Source organism: Equus asinus, unplaced genomic scaffold (assembly GCF_041296235.1).
Source record: "Equus asinus isolate D_3611 breed Donkey unplaced genomic scaffold, EquAss-T2T_v2 contig_545, whole genome shotgun sequence".
In the NCBI taxonomy this organism is placed as follows: Eukaryota; Metazoa; Chordata; class Mammalia; order Perissodactyla; family Equidae; genus Equus; species Equus asinus.
This window is the reverse complement of record NW_027225233.1, coordinates 2,365-19,126: the sequence shown is the minus strand read 5'-3', so window position 1 is coordinate 19,126 and position 16,762 is coordinate 2,365. Positions and strand designations below refer to the sequence as shown.

General features: G+C 40.4%; 1 protein-coding gene across 1 annotated transcript in view; it reads right to left on the bottom strand.

The window, feature by feature from the left end:
* Positions 1-15,669, bottom strand: part of LOC139044049 (centromere-associated protein E-like) — a 79,518-nt gene extending 63,849 nt beyond the window's left edge. The window contains exons 1-8 of the mRNA XM_070503653.1: positions 15,607-15,669; positions 14,336-14,427; positions 12,219-12,308; positions 11,981-12,099; positions 10,954-11,073; positions 10,437-10,518; positions 10,201-10,268; positions 10,058-10,123 (exon numbers count right to left, since the gene is read on the bottom strand). Of these exons, the coding sequence (XP_070359754.1) occupies positions 10,058-10,123; positions 10,201-10,268; positions 10,437-10,518; positions 10,954-11,073; positions 11,981-12,099; positions 12,219-12,308; positions 14,336-14,427; positions 15,607-15,662 (693 nt within the window). The 5' untranslated portion in view covers positions 15,663-15,669. The remainder of the gene's footprint in view (positions 1-10,057; positions 10,124-10,200; positions 10,269-10,436; positions 10,519-10,953; positions 11,074-11,980; positions 12,100-12,218; positions 12,309-14,335; positions 14,428-15,606) is intronic.
* Between the last annotated feature and the right edge of the window lie 1,093 nt (positions 15,670-16,762).

Sequence of the window (16,762 nt, the reverse complement as noted above, 5' to 3'; positions counted from 1 at the left end):
CAAAGGCAACTGCCACCTTCCCAGTGTAGCTTTGTCAACTTGATCCTTCCTTCCCTATACCGTGAATGAATTGACCTTTCAACGGTGTACCCAGAGGTCTTTATAGATATGACTGGTTATTATAGCACTTACTGTGTTGAGCTAGTTATTTGCGTCTCTGACCACACTGTAGCATCTTTAAAACCATGGGCCTCTCTTCCATTTCACAAATATTGTTGGAAAGAACTGACTGCCTGTCGTGCTGCAGGCAGCACGTTAGGTGCTAGGGATATGGCAGCGCAACAGGCAAATGAGGACCCTGCTCTCAGCTTATGTTCTGCACAGGGTGGGACTCGGGGAGGAGGAAGTTAGTGAGAGGAGAGAAAAAGACAAACAAATAAGAAACATAGCATGTTAAGCGTAATACAGACAATTTAAACAGAGTGTTAGAAGTGGGAAGAGGAAAGGACAGGACAGGCTCTTTGGGCAGGATGGCAGGGGAAGTCCCCCAATTCAGCTAAGATCTGGAAGGACGGAGAAGAGGGAGCCAGCCCTGCAAAGACCAAGGGAACCATACTCCAGATTAAAGAACAACCAGCACACCAGTCACAAAGCAGAAATGAGCTTGGTGTGTTCAAGAAATGGAAAGGGCAGTGTGGCAGAGTTGGTGAAGGAGAGATGGGACAAGATAGGGTACAGAAGTGGGTTTTTGGGATGCAATGGGAAGCCATTGGACGGCTTTGACAAGAGTGACATGCTTGACTGAACTTCCTCAAGGGTCACCTGGGCCCCTGGGGGGCAAACAGATTGGAGAGGGGCAAGACCGTAGCCAGGAGCCCAGTTAGGAGGCTGGGGCAGGAATGTGAATGGAGACAAGGCGGCCTGGACTAGGGAGGTTGCCATGGAGACAGTAAGTATGGAGGGATGTCTTCTTTACTCTTTTAATCTCAGAGCCCAGTCCTGGGCTCAGAACACTGTAAAGCCTCCGCAAATATTCTTAATGCATTAAAAGAAAGTCAAAGATTTAAATTATTTGTCTCTGTGGAGACCTCCAGTGATGAGCAGGTGATTACACACTTCTGCTTTGGAGTCCTGTCTCAGATACTTCTTTCTTTAAAACATTCAAAGAAGTCTCACCTTTCCTGTGTAGTATCTACCACAGATGGCCTAGATACATAATAAAGGGGTGAAGTGGTGGTGAAGGCAGCATGAACTTAGGTATAAAGATGGGAATAAGCATTAGTGTTCAAAGATACCAAGTGGCCCAACCTATCCTTAAGAGAGGAGCGCACATGGAGCAGAAGGACGTCAAGTTAGACTGGTTAAGAGTGGCCAGATCTTGTCCAAGGAAGTGACACGACACAAGCTTAGTGACATCAGAAATCTGCATAACAGACTGAAGAAGCAAAACCAGGTCATGGGGGCCAGGTCCAGGGGAATGATACAGTAATTCAAGAGATGAGGACTTGAGTATGACACCCATGGAATGCTAAAGGGTAGCATCAATAAAAAACGGGGATGACGGGACAAAAGAGAAGGCAGAAAAAGATGAGGTGAAACTGACTTGGGTTTCCAGCCTAGGTGACCAGGATAACACTGATAATACTGGAAAAAGGAATATTCACCATGGTAGGAAGAAATAACTTGGTTTTAGACACACTAAAATTTGAGATATCAGTGAGACACACCATTATAACAATCTTTAGGAAGATATGAATTAGAACTCAGAGCTCTAGACAAAATAAATATATGGCTGTCATCAAAAGACAAATGTGAACCAAATGTCAGAGGGCAACGGGGAAGTAAGAAAGGCCACAGAACACGCCTGAGTTTTTGTTAGAAAGGTAGGGAAAAGAAGCCACAGAAGGGAACAGAGACGGAGCAGAGCTAAGAGAACCTGGATATTATTCTCCCAGAAAGGCCAGGAGACACTCAGAGACTCCCTCCAAAGAGCCAGAAAATGACTCTGGGGAAGACTTCTTTCCAAGAAGATACTTAGAGTGAGCGGGAGGCTGGAGGGCTGGACTTGATGATATCTAAGGTCGCCAGATAATAGAACATCAAAGAACACAAGAAAAGTCACCAAATGGATCACTGAATATGTCAAGAGTATTAAAGCTACATTATTAAGAGAAAAGTTAAAAATTGCAGTGAAATATCACAGGCCAGGTTTGGAAAACAAAACAGAAGTTAGGTTTTGTGGGGTTTTTTATTGTTAAACTGAAGAAAGAATAGGCTATTATAATAGACATTATACTGTGTAGTAAAATAACTGGGGTGAACTAGAATTAGATACTTGAGTGATTTTTCAAAATCTCAAAGTGAATAAACATATTATAGATTTACTCGTTTTTTCCCTGAAGTTTTCAAATAAAATAATCTTTATTTTTTAAAGATTGGCATCTGAGCTAACATCTGTTACCAATCTTCCCCCCCACTTCTTCTTTTCCCCAAAGCCCCCCAGCACACAGTTGTATATTCTAGTTGTAGTAGGTCCTTCTGGCTGTGCTATGTGGGACACCACCTCAGCGTGGCCTGATGAGCGGTGCTGGGTCCGCACCCAGGATCCAAAGTGGCGAAACCCCAGGCCTCCAAAGCAGCATGAGAACTCAACCTCTTGGCCACGGGGCCAGCTCCCAAACAGAATAATCTTAAATCGTATCCCACATCAAGCTAAAGAATTTAGGTCCTGAAGACAGAGAATAAAGTAATAATGGTAAGGAATAGGAAGGAAGCACAAAAACAGAGAGAATTGATACAGCGCAGCAAGAAGGAAATGGGAGGTTTACTTATGTGGTAAGGAGTGTTTGCATAATGCTTATGTTCACTCATTCAACAAACAGGTATTGAATATAAACTACATACGATGTGTTGGGGCTATAAAGATGAATTAGACATTACTCTTCCCTTCAAGCGATTTACAGTCTAAAACATTGTGCTCATGGACGGGGTGGGTGGAGCAAAATGGCGGGGTGAGGTGACCTGGGACTCTCTCCCCTCCAAACTACAACAAAGGACTGAAAAAAAACTGAATTTCAGCTAATAAACCTAATGCCAGGAGATCAGAGACCTAGAGTATCAAAAAGACGGAGGACAGAGACCCTGCTGCTGGCCTCAGAGGAGCTGGAACAGGGTAGGAGAGAACTTCGCTCCCTCCCCTAGAGTCTGGGATCACTGCCACAGGTGAGGGAAGGAGTGGGGGAGGGGCCACGTGACCGGGGGATTGCCCAGGACTCCTGCCGCCGGTATAGTGGAAACCCGCTGATGGGGGAAAGCTTCCGTGTGTGGGGACCCTATAAACCCAGGGCCTCAGGAGACCAGAAAACAGAACTGATCCAAATCCAGATCGGCGAGCCAGAAAAACAGCCCCTCCCCCTGGCAAACAATGCTGGGTGCTGCCATCTTGTCCGAAGGCGGAGAGCTCAAAACACGCGGCTCTCAACCCCCATATAGTGGCAACAGGCTGTAACTGCAACTCAATTCTACCACCATGTGAAAAAACCGCTCCTCTACCATCCAGCAATTTATAAAAGCTCCAGACCAGAAGGAAAACAATAAAAACACAGAATTAAGTCCTGAGAACTTAGAAATAGGTAAACTAAGTGAAAATGAGTTCAGAGCAGCTATAATCAAAAAACCCAATGAGATAGAGAGAAAGATAGAGAAACAAGCCAACGAGTTCTGGAGTTACTTCACAAAAGAGATTGAAATTATAAAGAAGAATCAAACAGAATAACTAGAGATGAAAAACACAATGGACCAGATAAAACAGAATACGGACTCCCTGAATGCCTGTGTAGACACCAGAGAGGAGCAAATTAGCATAATTGAAGATATACAGGCCGAATGGCTCCAGACAGAGGAAGAAAGAGAACTAAGAGTTAAAAAAATGAGGAAAATCTCTGAGAGATAGCGGATTCAATGAGAAGAAAGAATTTATGGATAATAGGAATTCCCAAGAACGTGGAAAAGGAAAATGGAGCAGAAAGTGTTCTTAATGAAATTATAGAAGAGAACTACCCAAATCTAGGGATTGAGGGAGAAATGTGTGTAGAGGAAGCTTTCAGATCTCCTAGATTTGTCAATGTGAAAAGACCTACTGCAAGGCATATAGTAGTACAAATGGCAAAAATGAAAGACAAAGAAAGAATACTCAGGGCAGCAAGACAGAAGTAAATAACCTACAAAGGAACTCCTATCAGACTTTCAGCAGATTTCTCTGCAGAAAATTTACAAGCTAGGAGAGAATGGAGTGACATATTCAAAACTTTAAAAGATAAAAATCTTTAGCCAAGAATACTCTATCCAGCAAGAATATCCTTCAGATGTGAGGGAGAAATTAAATCTTTTCCAGACAAACAAAAGTTAAGGGAATTTGTAACCAAAAGTCCTCCACTACAAGAAATCCTCAAGAAGGCTCTCATACCTGAAAAAAGAAAAAAGGGAGAAAGGGGACACAATCCACAGAGTAGGGAGACAGATAAATAGAACCAGAATAGGATAGCAAATATTCACCTATAGCATTAGGACAAAGGTAAGGAAACTACCAAAGCAAAGTGGATCTTATCACTCTAACTACAAACTCATAACACGAGTTGGAATAAGAAATGAAAATAACGGGGCTGGCCCTATGGCCAAGTGGTTAAGTTCGCGCGCTCTGCTGCAGGCGGCCCAGTGTTTTGTTGGTTCAAATTCTGGGCGCAGACATGACACTACTCATCAAATCACGCTGAGGCAGCGTCCCACATGCCACAACTAGAAGGACCCACAACGAAGAATATACAACTATGTACTGGGGGGCTTTGGGGAGAAAAAGGAAAAAAATAAAATCTTAAAAAAAAAAGAAATGAAAATAATAATTTAGGAGGGGAAGAGCAAAGGGACTAAATTAGTCTAGGCCAAGTAAGTAAGAGACCACCAGAGAATAGACTATATTATACACGAGATTCAAAATACAAACTTCAGGGTAGACACTAAACTAAAAAACACAACAAAGCCACAAAACATAAATAAGGAAAAAGCTAAGAAACCCAGCATAAGAAAGTGCAGTATTAAATGGGTAGGCTAAAGCACACAGGAAGACAAACACAGGAAAACCAGATAACGAGCAACAGATTGACAGCATTAAGTCCACATGAATCAATAATCACTCTCAATGTAAATGGACTGAACTCTCCAATAAAAAGACACAGAGTGGCAAAATGAATTAAAGAACAAGATCCAACAATTTGTTGCCTCCAGGAAACACACCTCAGCCTCAAGGACAAACACAGGTTCAGAGTGAAAGGGTGGAGGACAATACTTCAAGCTAATAGCAAGCAAAAAAAAACCAGGTGTTGCAATTCCTATATCAGACAAAGCAGATTTCAAAATAAGACAGGTAAAGAGAGACACAGAGGGACAATATATAATGATCAAAGGGACACTTCATGAAGAAGAAATAACACTTATAAATATCTATGCACCCAACACAGGAGCACCAAGATTCATAAAGCAACTATTAACAGACCTAAAGGAAGATGTTAAAAACAACACAATAATAGTAGGGGACCTCAACACCCCACTCACATCAATGGACAGATCATCCAGACAGAAAATCAACAAGGAAATAGTGGAGCTAAATGAAAAAACAATTGGGCTTAATAGACATATATAGATCACTTCATCCTAAAACAGCAGAATACACATTCTTCTCAAGTGCAAATGGAATATTCTCAAGGATAGACCATATGTTGCCAAACAAGGCAAGCCTCTACAAATTTAAAAAAAATTGAAATAATAACAAGCATCTTCTCCGATCATAATGCTATAAGGCTAGAAATTAATTAGAAGAAAAAAGCTGAGAAAGGCACAAAGATGTGGAGCCTAAACAATACACTACTGAACAAGCAATGGATCGTTGAAGAAATTAAAGAAGAAAAAATACCTAGAAACAAATGAAAATGATAACATGCCATACAAACTCATATGGGATACAGCAAAAGCTGTGTTAAGAGGAAAATTCACTGCAATACAGGCACATCTTAACAAACAAGAAAAATCCCAAATAAGCAATCTTAAACTACACCTAACTGAACTAGAGAAAGAAGAACAAACAAAGCCCAAAGTCAGCAGAAGGAGAGAAATAATAAAAATCAGAGCAGAAATAAATACTATTGAAACAAAAAAGGCAGTAGAAAGGATCAACGAAACAAAGAGTTGGTTCTTTGAGAAGATAAATAAAATTGACAAACCCCTAGCCAGACTTACAAATAAAAAACGGGAGAAAGCTCAAATAAACAAAAGCAGAAATGAAAGAGGAGAAATAACAACAGACTCTGCAGAAATACAACGGATTATAAGAGAATACTATGAAAAACTCTATGCTAACAGAATGGATAACCTAGAGGAAATGGATAAATTCTTAGACTCCTACAATCTCCCAAAGCTCACTCAAGAAGAAGCAGACAATTTGAACAGACCAATCACAAGGCAAGAGATTGAAACAGCAATCAAAAACATCCCAAAGAATAAAACCCCAGGACCAGATGGCTTTCCTGGGGAATTCTACCAAACTTTCAGAGAGGATTTAATACCTATCCTTTTCAAGCTATTCCAAAAAATTAGGGAGGATGGAACACTTCCTAACACATTCTATGAGGCCAATATCACGCTGATACCAAAGCCTGACAAGGACACCACGAAAAAAGAGAACTGCAGGCCAATATCACTGATGAACATAGATGCAAAAATTCTAAACAAAATTTTGGCAACCCGAATTCAGCAATTCATCAAAAGGATCATACATCATGATCAGGTGGGATTCATACCAGGGACACAGGGATGGTTCAACATCCGCAAATCAATCAACGTGATACACCACATCAACAAACTGAGGAATAAAAACCACATGATCATCTCAATAGATGCAGAGAAGGCATTTGACAAGATCCAACAGCCATTTATGATAAAAACTCTGAACAAAATGGGCATAGAAGGGAACTATCTCAACATAATAAAGGCCATATATGACAAACCCACAGCCAACATCATACTCAATGGGCAAAAACTGAGCACCATCCCCATGAAAACAGGACAAGACATGTATCATCACTTATTTAACACAGTACTGTACACACTTATTTAACACAGTACTGGAAGTCCTGGCCAGAGCAATCAGGCAAGACAAAGGAATAAAAGGAATCCAAATAGGGAGGGAAGAAGTGAAACTCTCGCTGTTTGCAGATGACATGATCTTATATATAGAAAACCCCAAAGAATCCATTGGAAAACTCTTAGAAGTAATCAACAACTACAGCAAAGTTGCAGGGTATAAAACCAATTTGCATAAATCAGTAGCATTTCCATATTCTAACAACGAACTAACAGAAAAAGAACTCAAGAACACAATACCATTCACAAAAGCAACAAAAAGAATAAAATACCTTAGGGTAAATTTAACTAAGGAAGTGAAGGACCTATATAATGAAAATTACAAGGCCTTTTTGAGAGAATTGGATGACGACATAAGGAGATGGAAAGACATTCCATGTACATGGATTGGAAGAATAAACATCGTTAGAATGTCCGTTCTACCTAAAGCAATCTACAGATTCAACACCATCCCAATCAGAATCCCAATGACATTCTTTACAGAATTAGAACAAAGAATCCTAAAATTTATATGGGGCAACAAAAGACCCCAAATTGCTCAAGCAATCCTGAGAAAAAAGAACAAAACGGGAGGCATTACAATCCCTGACTTCAAAACTTACCACAAAGCTACAGTAATCAAAACAGCATGGTACTGGTACAAAAACAGGTGCACAGATCAATGGAACAGAATTGAAAGCCCAGAAATAAAACCATACACCTATGGACAGCTTATCTTCGACAAAGGAGCAGAGTGCATACAATGGAGAAAAGAAAGTCTTTTCAACAAATGGTGCTGGGAAAACTGGAAAGCCATATGTAAAAGAATGAAAATTGACCATTCTTTTTCACCATTCACCAAAATAAACTCAAAATGGATCAAAGACCTAAAGGTGACACCTGAAACCAGAAGGCTTCTGGAAGAAAACGTAGGCAGTACGCTCTTTGACATCAGTATTAAAAGGATCTTTTCGGACACCATGTCTACTCAGAGAAGGGAAACAATAGAAAGAATAAACAAATGGGACTTCATTAGACTAAAGAGCTTCTTCAAGGCAAATGAAAACAGGATTGAAACAAAAAAACAACCCACTAACTGGGAAAAAATATTTGCAAGTCATATACCTGACAAAGGCTTAATATCCATAATATATAAAGAACTCTCACAACTCAACAACAAAAAAATCAAACAACCCGATCAAAAAATGGGCTGGAGACATGAACAGACATTTCTCCAAAGAAGATATACGGATGGCCAATAGGCACATGAAAAGATGCTCATCATCACTGATCATCAGGGAAATGCAAATCAAAGCTACACTAAGATATCACCTTACACCCATTAGAATGACAAAAATATCTAAATCTAATATTAACAAATGTTGGAGAAGTTGTGGAGAGAATGGAACCCTCATACACTGCTGGTGGGAATGCAAACTAGTGCAGCCACTATGGAAAACAGTATGGAGATTCCTCAAAAAATTAAAAATAGAACTACCATACGATCCAGCCATTCCACTACTGGATATCTATCCAAAGAGCTTGAAGTCAGCAATTCCAAAAGTCCTATGCACCCCAATGTTCACTGCAGCATTATTTACAATAGCCAAGATATGGAAGCAACCTAAGTGCCCATCAACAGATGAATGGATAAAGAAGATGTGGTATATATATATACAATGGAATACTACTCAGATGCAAAACAGAACAAAATCATCCCATTTGCAACAACATGGATGGACCTTGAGGGAATTATGTTAAGTGAAATAAGCCAGTTAGAGAAGGATAATCTCTGATTCACTCCACTCACATGAGGAATTTAAAAATGTAGACAAAGAGACCAGATTAGTGGCCACCAGGGGAAAGGTGGGGTGGGGGGTGGGCACAAAGGGTGAAGTGGTGCACCTACAACACGAATGACAAACAGTAATGTACAACTGAAATTTCACAAGATTGTAACCTATCATTAACTCAATAAAAAATAAATAAATAAATAAATAAATTCAACCCACCATTTGGGAGAAAAATTGCAATTAAGGGGGAACAAAAAGTCCCAGTATCTACGGACTGTTAAAATTAAATAAGAAAGACCACAATGGTTTCTCCTGTTGCAATAAATTCTTCAGATCTGTAGAATGCCGCAAACCCCCTCAATTCATTTTAATTTGCTTTCACTGACACGCATGTCCAACAGAACAGTAAGAAAAAAGAAAAAGAAAGAAAGAAACTACCTTGGGGGAAAAATAAAGTTTATTGGAAGAAACACTCCATTTGAAAACAAAAAGAAACTCTGGGTGAATCAGCATATGATCCAACACAACTTGGAGGATGCATGGGAAGGCCTGTGCTGTAAACCAAAGAGAGTGCCATCTACAGAATGCATACTTTGAATACATCGTCAACAGTGGCAACATTTCCATCGGTTAAATAAATGTAATTTTTTTTCATTAAAAAAATAAAAACCATAAAACATTGTGCTCATAATATAAAACGTATTTTTTTATTGTACTTAAGAACGAACTTGAATATGTGATTTATTTTTTAACCATCCCATCTAGGTTTCTGTTGATCTCACAAGTCTCAATTCTACTGGCTGAGACTAAGTTAAAAAAAAATCACCAAATTCCAAGATTACTTTAAGTTTTAAATGTAGATTGGAAAAAAAAACCCAAATCCTCTTTTGTTACTGGTTAGGAAAGGCCTCAACTCCTACAACCATTACATCTAAATTTTAGGAGATGGCAGCCATAACATAACAGGAAGAAAGACCCCCGAATTTTTCCTATATTTTAACTAGTTATCTCATGCTACCGATAAGAATAAACTACCAATTTATAGATGTTTTTCCCTATTTAGTTAACAGTTCTTATGAAACCAAACATCCAGCAGCTGAATTAAATTTTGCTTTGGCCCATAGAGTACATTAGCAGGGTTTACCAATACTCACCAAATGGGACACCTTGACAGATCCTTCACAATTAGAGGGTTCACCTTTCTCTCTACTTTCCAAAATCTAGACAGAAAAGGCAACTTGTAGAAAAATTAGTGTCTTCTTAATTGGAAAGACCAAGTAGAGAGAGAATTACCCACCATCCTAAAAATGGTATGAGAACGACTGCTCCTTTGATTCATCTTTGTGATTCCATAGTGTCTGTTCTCTGTAAAAATGAGTCATATTTCAGCGGCATATATTAAAATCCAAAGAAAAACATTAACTTTTACTGTAGCTTAAAAGTGAAAAGTGTGATTTGAAGCCTAAATACATTCAAGTGAATAGTTTTTACTATTCTACAAGTGTTTTGAGGAAATACAGCATAAAGTCTTACTTTCTCCCTTTGTGATCCACTTCAAAGCCATTTCTGGTGTATAAACAACTTCTTCTGTGAGATCAGCCACATATACATTCCTCTGAAACAAGGTTAATGATGGGAAGAGTAGAGAAATAGAAGTCACTTAAAAGTGTGCATCTCAAGAGAAGGTGCAAACTATTACAGAATTAATTTGTAGAAGTTAAAAGTAGAAAATGGAGAATATTACTCTGTATAAAAATAAGAAGTAAATCTATGATATTTACAATTTATATCCTATACCAAAGCACACCAAATTCTAACCTGATACTTCCATCTTGTTCTTTTGAGGCCCTTACACAAAAATATTACAACTGTCAACATTTCAAAATGATACACATCACTTAAAAGATGATCTCATAAACATTTAAGAAAGAAAACAAAAAACAAATCACAGAAACAGGAGACATTTTAAAAAATAATGGAAAGTAAAGGTTAATGTTCATGAACTATAATCCCAATAAGTAACTGTATTGTTTGAGCCACTGTTACTCACATTGAAGTCTTCCCGAATTATCAAAGGCTTCATTTTTTGAGTGTCACAGAGTAAGTCTGTAATGGTTTCATTGTATATCTCCATGTAGGACACACGTAAGAGAAATTCCCTATCAGGAAACTAGGGGAAAACATATGTAAAAACATCAGAGATCACCCAGTTATGAAAACCTAATACTGAATGTTGATGTGCTCATAATAAACATTAAAATATTCTTTGAGAAGTTATCTTTGTAAAACAAACAAAAAAAATCCTATGGTTCTATATTGACAAAAGTAAACACAAAAATATAAAAGCATTGGGGCTGGCCCCGTGGCTGAGTGGTTAAGTTCGCGTGCTCCGCTGCAGGCGGCCCAGTGTTTCGTTAGTTCGAATCCTGGGCGCGGACATGGCACTGCTCATCAGACCACGCTGAGGCAGCATCCCACATGCCACAACTAGAAGAACCCACAACGAAGAATACACAACTATGTACCGGGGGGCTTTGGGGAGAAAAAGGAAAAAATAAAATCTTTAAAAAAAAAAAAGAAATATAAAAGCATTGTTTCAGAAATAATGAAAAGTATGGCATCATAAAATTCGAAGAAGAGGGTGCCCAGTCCAACTCTCTAAGCTTAAAATAAAACCCTACAAACAGATGTTCAAATAAGAACATTAAAAATCATTAAAACAGTAAGGAAAAAACAAATTGAAAACCCGCCTTAACTGATTAGGTTGCCTATCCTGGTCTTCTCACCACATCTACCCTCTCCTGCTCCTGAACGATCACGGACAGCTCCTCAAAGGCAGGGTTAAGATTTCTTGTTCCTCAATGCCTGCTTTGTGACAGGAGCAGCACTGCTTCAGGATCAAGGGAAAGAATGAAAGGACTCTAAGCTCTAAAGCAAGGCTGTGGGGAAAGCAAATGTACGCTATGCCTTTCTTCCTTCCCCGTGGATAATCGAAAGAGAACTGTAAACCTGCTTCCTTCCACCATGACAAGAGGTGACTGCTTTTACCCGTATGTACCGGAAATTTGGCTATTTACCTTCTTAATTTTTTGGAAAATGTCATGAATTGCCCTGGGTATTACTCCCAAATAATCTTTTGAACCCATCATGGTATATGTTTTTCCTGAAGCAGTCTGCCCATAGGCAAATACAGTACCTGGGGACACAAAAACACACACACACAAGATTGAAAAAGCATCGAGAGTATGTAAAACTATCAATACTGTTGAACACACACCCAAGACTAAATAAAACGTTTCTGCAGTGGATACAAACCATTGTAGCCTTGTATGGCAGAATCTATGATTGGTACTGCGATTTCCTCATACACATTTTTAGTAGATTCATCACTGTCAAAGACACGATCTAAAAAAAAAACCACACAAGTTAAACTAAACAAATCAACTGTGTTTTCACTTTGAATTAGTAGCTGCCCAAAGAAATAAAATTGTCAGGATATGGTATGATAAAATATTTAACTCACAATATTTTCTTCAACTTATTGGTCCTCTGAAAATACACTTCTCTATAAAGTAAAATGTGCTGGTTCTCACACAAAAAAACACAAGTCAGCTATCTTATGTGCTTTCAAGAGGCAGTGAGGCATAGTGGCTGAACCTGGGGATCTGGAATCAGACTGCCTGCAAATCCTGGTTCTGTCACTTACAAGCTATGTGACCTCGGGCAACGTGGATGATGTCTCTGTGCCTCACTTCCCTAACCTGTAAAGTGAATATATATTATCTTCCTTAGAGAATTACTGTGAACATATGGTTAATACTTAGGAAATGCAAACTATTACTATTCTTTGAGAAATTTTAGTGTTTATAACATATCTAGCAAGAAGGCCTGGCTCAAACTAAACCAAGAAACACAGACAATTGGAAGAAAAGCACCGAGCCAAGCTGAAGTGTTACAGAGAACAGCTGGTTGGCTGGCTGCTGAGGGCTGGGGTTAGGTAGCACTTGCCATGATGAATCCACCAGTCCAGGATGTGGTCTCTCCTTTGTTGGTGCATCAAAAATGGACCACTCTCTCAGTGATGGGCTCACATTAGAAAGCCCCCAAGAAATGGATTTGTCAGTCAGGAGGGAAATGTATCAACTGTCTTGAGAAATTCAGTGCTCACACGGCTTGCACCATGACCAACATCTGCACTTGCAGGTAGAACCCTATGGGAAACCAAAGTGCCATCTGAATGCTGCCAGGGGTCAGGAGTTCAGGGCAAGGAGAGATGGCAGGATGATTCAAATCTTAATACCAGCTGCTTCAGACAGGTAGGTGAGTCCAAACCCCTTGTGAGCATACACAGCTACTGAGAACCTGCAGCACTTGAGTCAGAATGCCTGTGTATCCCTTGTTCTTGGTTTTATCATCTCTGGAACATACTGTTCTACCTTTTAAAAATTTATGTTGATACTATCAAATAGTCCTTTACCAGGAATCATTTTCTATTCTATACATCTTTACTCTAAAGGCTTAGATATTGGCTTTCTAGCATAACACTAAGTCAACAACCTAATCACTCTCACTCCTAAGGTTGTTGAGGGGACCTTACTGTGCTTTGTGGTGCCTACGTGGCAGCATGGCAGTGTGGCTGGAACACAGATCTGACTCCTCCATTTGCTGGCTGTGTGATTTGCGTTTCAGTTCCTCATTAAAATGGGGAAGGTACCTATCACATGGGCTTGTTAGGAGGATTAAATGAGTTAATATATATGAGGTGCTTAGAACAGTGTCCGGCACATGGTCAGCACTATACAGAATGTGCTAAATCAATACACAAATCAGCCTGGCCAACCTTGAGGGCCTCCAAGTCCTTTTGCCCTAGCTAGCTCTCGCTCATCCTACAGGTGCCAGGTACCTAAGCTAGTTAGATCCCCTGCTAGAAACTCCCACAAAGCCATGTCATCATAAGTGTAATTAGTAGTCTAAAGTCTTTCTTCCCACCATATGACAAGCTCCACAAAAGGGGCAGTAGGTACCCACTGTATTCTAGCCAAGAAGGAATATCTTCACTATTTATTCTTTAAAGAGTTTTCTTGAAAATAATTGTGGAAAGAATATACCTAACTGAAAGATCTTAAAGATGACTTGACATTAAGCAACATATTTTGGGCTTACGGAGTCTTAGGCCACAAATACACTAATGAATAAGAGGAAAATGTTAGTTTCAGTCATAAGGCATTATGACTATAACTGTGTTTTAAACATCAATTCATTATCTTACTTATCATAAAGGATGGATGAGCAATTTTTCAAATCTTCCACTGAAGCAGTTTACAGACGGCTTAGTCTTATCTTTAATGTCAAATCCAGTATTCTGGATAAGCCTTTTGTACTCTTAAAAGGAAAAGGATAATATGTTTACTTTGATGCTATTATAAGCTTACCAAAATTGAAGGATTTACTTCCATCAACTTGATAAATAGCATTATTGTCAGTTTTCCAGTAAACTTGCGTATCTTCTCCAAGAGCTTCTTCTCTAAAAGAATAAAACAGTGCATTTTATAACTAGTTTTGAAGTCTGTTATATGAAAGATAATTTAAAAAGATTTCGTCTTCTGAAGAATATTTTAAAGGATGGTAATGACCTATACTATAATTGGGAGAAATGTGGAAAGTCCACCTTTAAGGGGTCACCACTTTTCAATGGGGCTTCCCTGACCTCCTGCCCTCTCACCGGAGCGTCCCTGGGAAGGTCTTCACGCCCTTCCCCCACCCAGCACTGTATGCTGAAAAGATACATTCAAACGCAACTCCGATTATCCTTCTTGCTTAACATCTTTCAAAACCATCCGAAATCCTCAACACACGGCACGTGAGACTTCGATCATGTTTATTTCTCTCTTCAACCTTTGCTTCCTCTGACTTCCTATATACACCCTAACTCAAGACAAATCAACTATCTGAAGGTTCCCCAAGAGAAGAGATTTAATCCCTCTGTGCCTGGAATACCCGACTTCCGTTTCCATCAAGTAACGTAACTATTCTTTCTCCCTGAAAAGTGTCAGGACTTTCCTGACACCAGCCCTGTCCGTCTCCCACGCCGTCATCTCGCTGTGGGGCTAATGACCCCTCCGGCACACTCCCCACCTGCCCGTCACAGCACCTGTCACAGTGTCGTGATGGTTTTGTTCCGGAGCTGTCTTCTAACGCATTAGATAATGAGCTCCTAGACAAGAGGGAAGTCCTCGTCTTGATATTCCCCTTTATTTAACACAGTAACATTTAACACATATTTCTCAAATGCAAAAATGTGTTAGTATTCTGAGGGAGGGGCAGAGACTAGAGAAGCAAACAGACATCATTTCTTGCCCTTCCTGCTCTCTCTATAGGGTTCATGACCTCTGTGTCTCCTCCTCTAGAATGTAAGATCCACGGGGCAACGACGGTAGTGTCTACACTGTACCAAAAGGAAAGAATTCCAAATGGGCGAATATCAGGCTCGCAGCGTCCTGAACGCTGAGCCAGCCGCCGCCGGAGCGAAGCCTGGGCGCAGCGAGCAGCCTGGGCCTCGCGCCCCGGGACACCGGGCGGCCGGGCCAGCGGCCAGCGCGCAGGGAGCCGGCTGCGCAGCGTCGAGAGAAGCCCCGCCGGCCCGTCTCTCGCCCGGGCCGGGACCGCGCACCAAGGGCGAGCGGCCGAGCTGCCGACGGCCTACCTGCTGTTGAGCGGCCTCAGGCGCACGCACACGGCCACCGCCGCCTCCTCCGCCATCCCGCCGAGCGCCGGCCGGCTCGACGCCCGCACCGCCTTAAAGGTCAAAATTTCCGCGACGCCGCGTCTGATTGGGCGGCGGCCCCGTGGCGTCACGCGTCGTCCCCTGCGTCCCCGGACACTCGCCGCGGGGAGGCGCGTTTCCAGCGTCTGGAGCAGAGGCGGCCACGGGGCGCGGAGGGCGGCTGTCCTGGCGGCAGTGGAGACGACGGCCGTCTGCTGGAAGCCTCTGGAGGGCGGGCAGCCGGTACGAACGCCGTCCGTCGCCCATCCTTGAAGACTTCGCAATCGGTGGGAAAACACGGCAGAGAAATTTTTTTCCACAATCAAAAGAGAATTACCACCTTTAAACAGTCATACTTTTTCCTGTTTTAATCTAAAAACCCTTAAAACGACAAGAGTTGAAAGTTACTACCCAGCCCAGAAACAAAAGAATCTTGTGCTCCTTAGAAACTGTGAGTTTTAGGTTTTTCCTCTTTCTTTTTGTTTGAACTCCTGTTCCCATTGGCTGTAAGTTCCTAAAAGGTTGACTTAGGAAAAGAATTATTGAAGAATGGAAAAACTCACTTAGTAATGAGCTCAAACTTTTTTAGCGAAAGTGGAAAAGTGATTCTGAATTCTTTCCCAGAAATAGTGCTTGGTTTTCCTTTGTTTTAAATATGTATCCCAGTAAAGTATTAACATTTTCTTTAGGCAATTTCATTTCCTTTCAGTCCTTTTCTTAGTTGATTTAAGAAGCATCAAGAATTATCTCCTTTCTCTCACCAAAAACATGACCTGCAGTTGCTAATAATTGTTCGTTGTTTAGGAGTAGAAAACACTATTGATTTAATAAAACTATTTTGGAAGGTAATTCGGCAATATCAAAATTGGAAGGCGCATGTACCCTTTATGCGAGCAATTCTGCTTTTAAGAATGTATACATATATTTGAATGACTGTGCAAGGACATGTATATCAGGCTATCAGTTGCGGCATTGTTGACAGTAGCAAATGACTGAAAACACATTAAATGCCAATAAATATGTTAAGTGGTTGACATTGTCAAGGAAAATAATCCATAATCAATCTATAAATGAAAATTTGGGTGAGTTTATTCTG